The sequence below is a fragment of the Mandrillus leucophaeus genome, unplaced genomic scaffold (assembly GCF_000951045.1).
Source record: "Mandrillus leucophaeus isolate KB7577 unplaced genomic scaffold, Mleu.le_1.0 Scaffold216, whole genome shotgun sequence".
Lineage (NCBI taxonomy): Eukaryota > Metazoa > Chordata > Mammalia > Primates > Cercopithecidae > Mandrillus > Mandrillus leucophaeus.
Window position 1 is genome coordinate 3,575,423 of NW_012102210.1, and position 5,386 is coordinate 3,580,808.

Genomic DNA, 5,386 nt, shown 5'->3' on the forward strand with positions numbered 1-5,386 from the left:
TTTGTATTTTTAGTAGAGATGGGGTTTCACCATGTTGGCCAGGCTGGTCTTGAACTCCTGACCTCGTGATCCACCTGCCTCAGCCTCCCAAAGTGCTGGGATTATAGGCGTGAACCACTGCGCCCAAACTCCAGCAGATCTTTACATCATTTTATTCCCTGTAGTTTCCAGAATAGAATCTACTTTCTAAACTTTCTCCCCAATCCTTGGAAATGTTATGTTCTCAGTAAAGTCAGTGAGCCCTTGTGGCAATGCTGAGTGGCAAAGGCTGCTTCTGGGTGTGGAGAGATTCAGGCTGATGCCTATCCAGCGGCCCATGCCACGGGTCGTTCTGTGTCTATGTGCGTGTGTATGTGTGGATAAAGGGCCTATCTTCCCCATCCTGCGGGTGCAGAAGTTGCTTCTCCAGCCTGCTCCTAACACACTGCCAGCCTGAACTTCTAGGTGCCAGTGGCCGCCTGAGAAGGACAGAGCTTGGCTGGGGCTGGTAACTGGCCTTAGGACAGGGTCTCCCCTGAGTCCTGGTTCTGGTTCCAGTTCCATTGTCTCTTCCCTATGAGGAACTGGGCAGTTCCTTTGGCCTCTCTGGGCTCGTTTCTTGGGGAAAGTAAGGCAGCTGAAGAAAACCTTTCTGGGGTCCACTCCAGCTCTGATATCCTAGGGCGTCAGAAGAATGGGGGAAAATGAAAGCAAAACCTATTCGAAGTCAAATGACAGACTGTGGACCTGAGCTCTGGGGTGACAGAGAGGGACCTTGTCCGAGCTGAGCCAGGCTGGCAACCTTGAGTCCTCCCAACTGTGCCTTGTCCTCAGTTTCCCTCTGATGTTTCTGAATCCTGACTGCCATCCCATGAGGTGGGGGCAGCCGAGCTCCATCTGTCCAGCAGCAACACATCTTGAGAAGCCACTCACCAGCAGCAAGCCCCCTCCTCCAAGCCCCTGACCCTCTGTCCTTGCAAAGGGCAAAATCTTATCAAAGTGCCGTGGGAAGAATGAGAGAAACCTTACCTGAAATGTCAGTGACTTTTATAGCTGTAGCTCGTGGAAACTTTTCTTTGAGAATTTGGGTCACTCTGAGCTCCCCCTCAGTCTGGGTGGCAAACATCCGATGGTGAAGTGGAAGCTGCCACAGAACAGAGAGGAAGGTCAGGGCAAAGGAAGATGCTGCTGCCCCGAGCTGGGCCACTGTGCAAGGCTGCCTGCCATTCCCCTGCAAGGCAGGCCCCTGAGCCCTTGCCAGCATAGCCATGGGTTATGTCAGAGGGGCTCTGTGGTATCAGGAGTCCATGTAAGTGCCCCGGAACACAGAATAAACTTTTATTGGCGGGGAGAGGATGATTGTTAATAACTCAATTTGACTCCAGAGACAAGAGGCCCCAAACCTAATTCAAGAGATGTTAGATTCCTCATGATAATGTCGTGTGACACTATTATGCCGATAGTTTTATAGGTAAGGAAACTGAGGCACACAGTAATGTGCCCAAGGTAGAATTCGTTAAGAAGACAGAGCCAGAAAAGCTAGACAACCTGCCTCAGATCCATACCACTAGGTCATTCAGCATCTACTGCCCTGGATGGTGGGGCCAAATTCCACACTCCCATCTCCTTTAGGCCTGATTAACATGTCTTGCCCTCCCCAGTGGGATGTGACCTCACAGCCCAGTGCTCAATTAGCCAGCTATTCTTCATCATGTACTCCTTCTCACTGGGGAGCAAAGTCAGAATTCTACAAAAGAACCTGAAGAAGGAACATCTGTAGGTTGTTTACCACTGGCAACAACACCCCTTCCCCAATGGCTACCATGGGGAACCTATGGTTGTGTTTTTTTTGGAGACAGAGTTTTGCTCTGTTACCCAGGCTGGAGTGCAGTGGCACGATCTCAGCTCACTGCAACCTCCACCTCCCAGGTTCAAGTGATTTTCCTGCCCCAGCCTCCTGAATAGCTGGGATTCCAGGCACCCACCATCATGCTAGGCAAATTTTTGAATTTTTAATAGGGACAAGGTTTCACCATGTTGGCCTGGCTGGTCTCGAACCCCTGACCTCAGGTTATCCACCCACCTCAACCTCCCAAAATGCTAGGATTACAGGCGTGAGCCACTGCGCCTGGCCAGGGGAGCCCGTGTTTCTGATGGAACACATCTCAACATTTAGTAGTGAAGGAGCAGAAAAGCAGGTCGGCAGTCACTTGGCTGGGCTGAGTGCATGCTGAAAAGGCAGACTGGGAATGGAGTGTGGCAGGCCTTGAATGCCAGGCTAAATATTGTGGACTGTATCAGACAGGAGATGGGACTCCAGGTGATGGAACCCAGTCTCATGGTACCAAAGTAACCTGCAGGAAACAGTGCCTTCAGGAGCGAGTCAGGAGAGATGCCCAAGTAAGAGGCATTACAATGACGGAAGCACCGGGCACTGGTCCCTGACTAGACGTAGATGACAGGTTGGAGGACACCAGGGCCGTTCATGGGTGCTGGTGCTGAAGGTCCCACCCCTCTACCCCTCAGTCCTTCCTGATAGCTCAGAGCAGGGTCCTGTGTCACAGAATCTCAGAGCACCACTCCTTTAAAATGAGCTGTGCACTGGCTCTCTCACCACTGGTCTTACAGGCCAGAAATGAGTCCGGCAGCATCCCAGAGCTGACCCCAGGGCAGGCTCTCAGAGGCACTTGGTGCTGGATGAATGAATGAGCAGGGGAAGAACTATTCAATTAGGGACAGAAATGCAGGACAGGAGAAAGGCCCAGAGTGTGATGGTCTGTATGGAGGGACAGAAACTTGATGTTCAGAGGCTGGGCAGGATTGCTGGGAGTGAGGGTGGGATGGAGCTGCTTTTGGGGGCACAATCTTGGGGGTAAAGGCGGAGAGTAACCAGATGGCAGGCAGAATCGGCAGCTACTAAGGGGTGAGAGTGGTGAGCGTTGCAGAATCCTTGGGAGAAGCCTTTTATCTTAATGGATCTGTGGGCAGCGGCCTTTAGTGGAACAATCAACTGACATCCCCAGATGATCACTGTCCACGCTGAAAGTCACCGCAGTGGAAGAACTTCTTTTCATGCACAGGAGAAGCAGGTTGAGAACCAGGGGAGAAGGAAAATGAAAGGAAAGAGAAAGAAGGGTATGAGTTGAAGCAAAGGATGGATCAGAAACGGGGAGAGATTAGGACAGCGCGTGGGAAGTGCCCCCTGCTTGGGTTCTGCTCCGGTAGTGTGGGATTTGGAGGAGGATCAAGGTCAGAGGCCCAGTCGACCTTCCCAAGGCCCTGGCCCCGCTGCAGTCCCCCGCACCCACGCCTTGACTCTGGGGCTATGACTCCTCTCTTCTGCTCCGTAAATCAATCCTTTGCCCGCTGTACTACGACTGTTCATGTGTTCGTCCGTCTGACCTTCAACCTCCACCCAGCTCGGGAGCTCCCCCAGAGCGCGCCGGAGCTTGAAATTTCGAATGCCGTTATCGCTGAGTGAATGAATGAACGAAAGAATGAATGAATGAGAGAAAGGAAGAGGAGCCCCCCATTGCAGGTGCTGCGCGCGCCCTCCGGGAGCTGTTCCTCAAGCCCCGACAGCCGCCGGACCCGCGGTGCCTGCGCAGCTCCCGTCCCGGGGAGAGCAGCCCCGACCCTGCCCGCGCTCACCCCGCGGATCCTGCGAAGCAGAGGCGCTGCCGCGGCCGGGCTCCATGCCGCCATGCCCGGCCGACGCGACCCGCCGCCCGAGGTCACTGTATGACCGAAAGACGCGGAGCAGGGAACCGAGAGCCGCTGCCTTGGGAGAGGCTGCCCCCTGCCGCCCGGAGGCCGTCAACCTCCAGGCCCCGCCCCAGTCCTCAAGGCCCCGCCCCAGAGGCCTCCTGTCGCCTGGCTCCGCCCCCGGAGGCTGCCGGCCTCCCGGCCCCGCCCAGGCCTCCCCTGGCCCTGGCTGACTAGCCACCCCCGACACTGCAGCGCCTGCCGGCCTCGGGGTCCCGCCCTCTGCCTTCGCTCGCGCCGCGCTCCTTCAGCATCCCCAGGGCCTGTTTCACGGATGGGGTTCCCTTGCCCGCGTGAATATCTTCCTCCTCAGCTCGGAAACACTCTAAGGTCTCAGCGACCGATACTGGCCTTCCCTCATCCGAATACCCCTCGTGCCCCGATGTACTTTTCCATTCCCACTCCACATGCTGGCAGCCTAGCTTCTAAGCTGAGGAGCTTGGCCTTCGCTCCAGGTGCTGGAAGGATTTGATTCGCAGTTTAGAAAGATCGCTCTGCTCCTGTGAGGAGGGCGTGTAGGGGCTGCAACCAGAGACACAGTCAGAAGCTCCGAGGCTACAGCGATGGTCCAGGTGAGAATGGAGGTGCCTAACTAAACCAGTGGCGGGAGGGATGGAAGAATGAACTGAGACACTTGGGAGGTGAATGGAATCCAGCGATTGCATGTGGGCTGAGGGTGGGAAAGGTATCTGAGATGACCCCCGTTTCTGGCTTGGACAATGACTTGGATGGAGGGTTAGGTGGGAGCTGAGTAGAGTCCACGAACAGTTTTTAATCTGCCTGAGTTTAAGGTGCCACAGGACACAGCCTAACAGAGGCCCAGGTTGGAGCCATGGACCATGGAGTCATGAGAATGGAAGGGAAGCTGACGCCATGTGGGATGGGGTAGAACTGTCCGCAAATTCGTCCCGCCTCTGGAGTCTTCAGACCAGTCAAGACCGAAATTGAACCAAGCCTCTACTCTCTATAGCTGTTATTTGTTTGCAGCACGTGGTCAGGTGGCACTCTGCAGGATTTATCAGCTTTTTGCCAACATTCTGGCCTATGCAATCAATACGTCCCTTCAGCGTTGCACTTGGATGGATTGGACCTACAGTTGTTCTATATGGATATTATCTAAATTATTTATTACAGTATTAGCTGACTCCTATCTTCTGGCCTTCAGAATTTCTCCTTTGGATCAATTACTAGCCTGTCTTACATTTTCTGCTTCATTCCTTTAAAATGTTTACAGATGATTTGCTAACTTCTAAGTTTTCTTCATTGCGGTCAATGATGCAATTTAAACTGTCAAAAAATGTTTTTTCTCAAGCAGAGTAGTAGTGGTAAACCATTCCCTTGCTCTTCAGACAGCACGGTTTAGATGAGGCACACCCATCCCCAGCTCTAGGAATGTAAACAGGACCCAAGTCTGGCTAATCAGAGATTGGCTTAGGGTTGGCCCCATGATCTGAGCCAGACCAATGACAGTTGGTAGAGGGACTTTTCTGGAACTAAAGAAATGGATCCTGGCGGGGCATGGTGACTCATGCCTGTAATCCCAGCACTTTGGGAGGCCGAGGCAGGTGGATCATCTGAGGTCAGGAGTTCGAGACCAGCCTGACCAACATGGTGAAACCCCGTCTCTACTAAAAATACAAAA

General features: G+C 53.6%; 1 protein-coding gene and 1 long non-coding RNA gene across 4 annotated transcripts in view; one reads left to right on the forward strand and one right to left on the reverse strand.

Annotated features, from left to right (window-relative positions):
• The window catches only part of BOLA3 (bolA family member 3), a 12,536-nt gene extending 8,732 nt beyond the window's left edge, over positions 1-3,804 (reverse strand). The window contains exons 1-2 of one of the 3 annotated variants that reach the window (XM_011980705.1): positions 3,631-3,804; positions 1,009-1,123 (exon numbers count right to left, since the gene is read on the reverse strand). In XM_011980705.1, coding sequence (XP_011836095.1) covers positions 1,009-1,123; positions 3,631-3,684 — 169 coding nt within the window. In that variant the 5' untranslated portion in view covers positions 3,685-3,804. Of the gene's footprint in view, positions 1-1,008; positions 1,327-3,630 lie in introns of those variants that run through there. The other 2 variants (XM_011980706.1, XM_011980704.1) reach the window with 2 other exon arrangements.
• Positions 3,805-3,888: 84 nt separating this feature from the next.
• LOC105540183 lies at positions 3,889-4,982 on the forward strand. The gene is made up of 2 exons (XR_001006164.1): positions 3,889-4,316; positions 4,536-4,982. It is a non-coding gene; the product is annotated as an uncharacterized LOC105540183 (long non-coding RNA).
• The last annotated feature ends 404 nt before the right edge of the window (positions 4,983-5,386 follow it).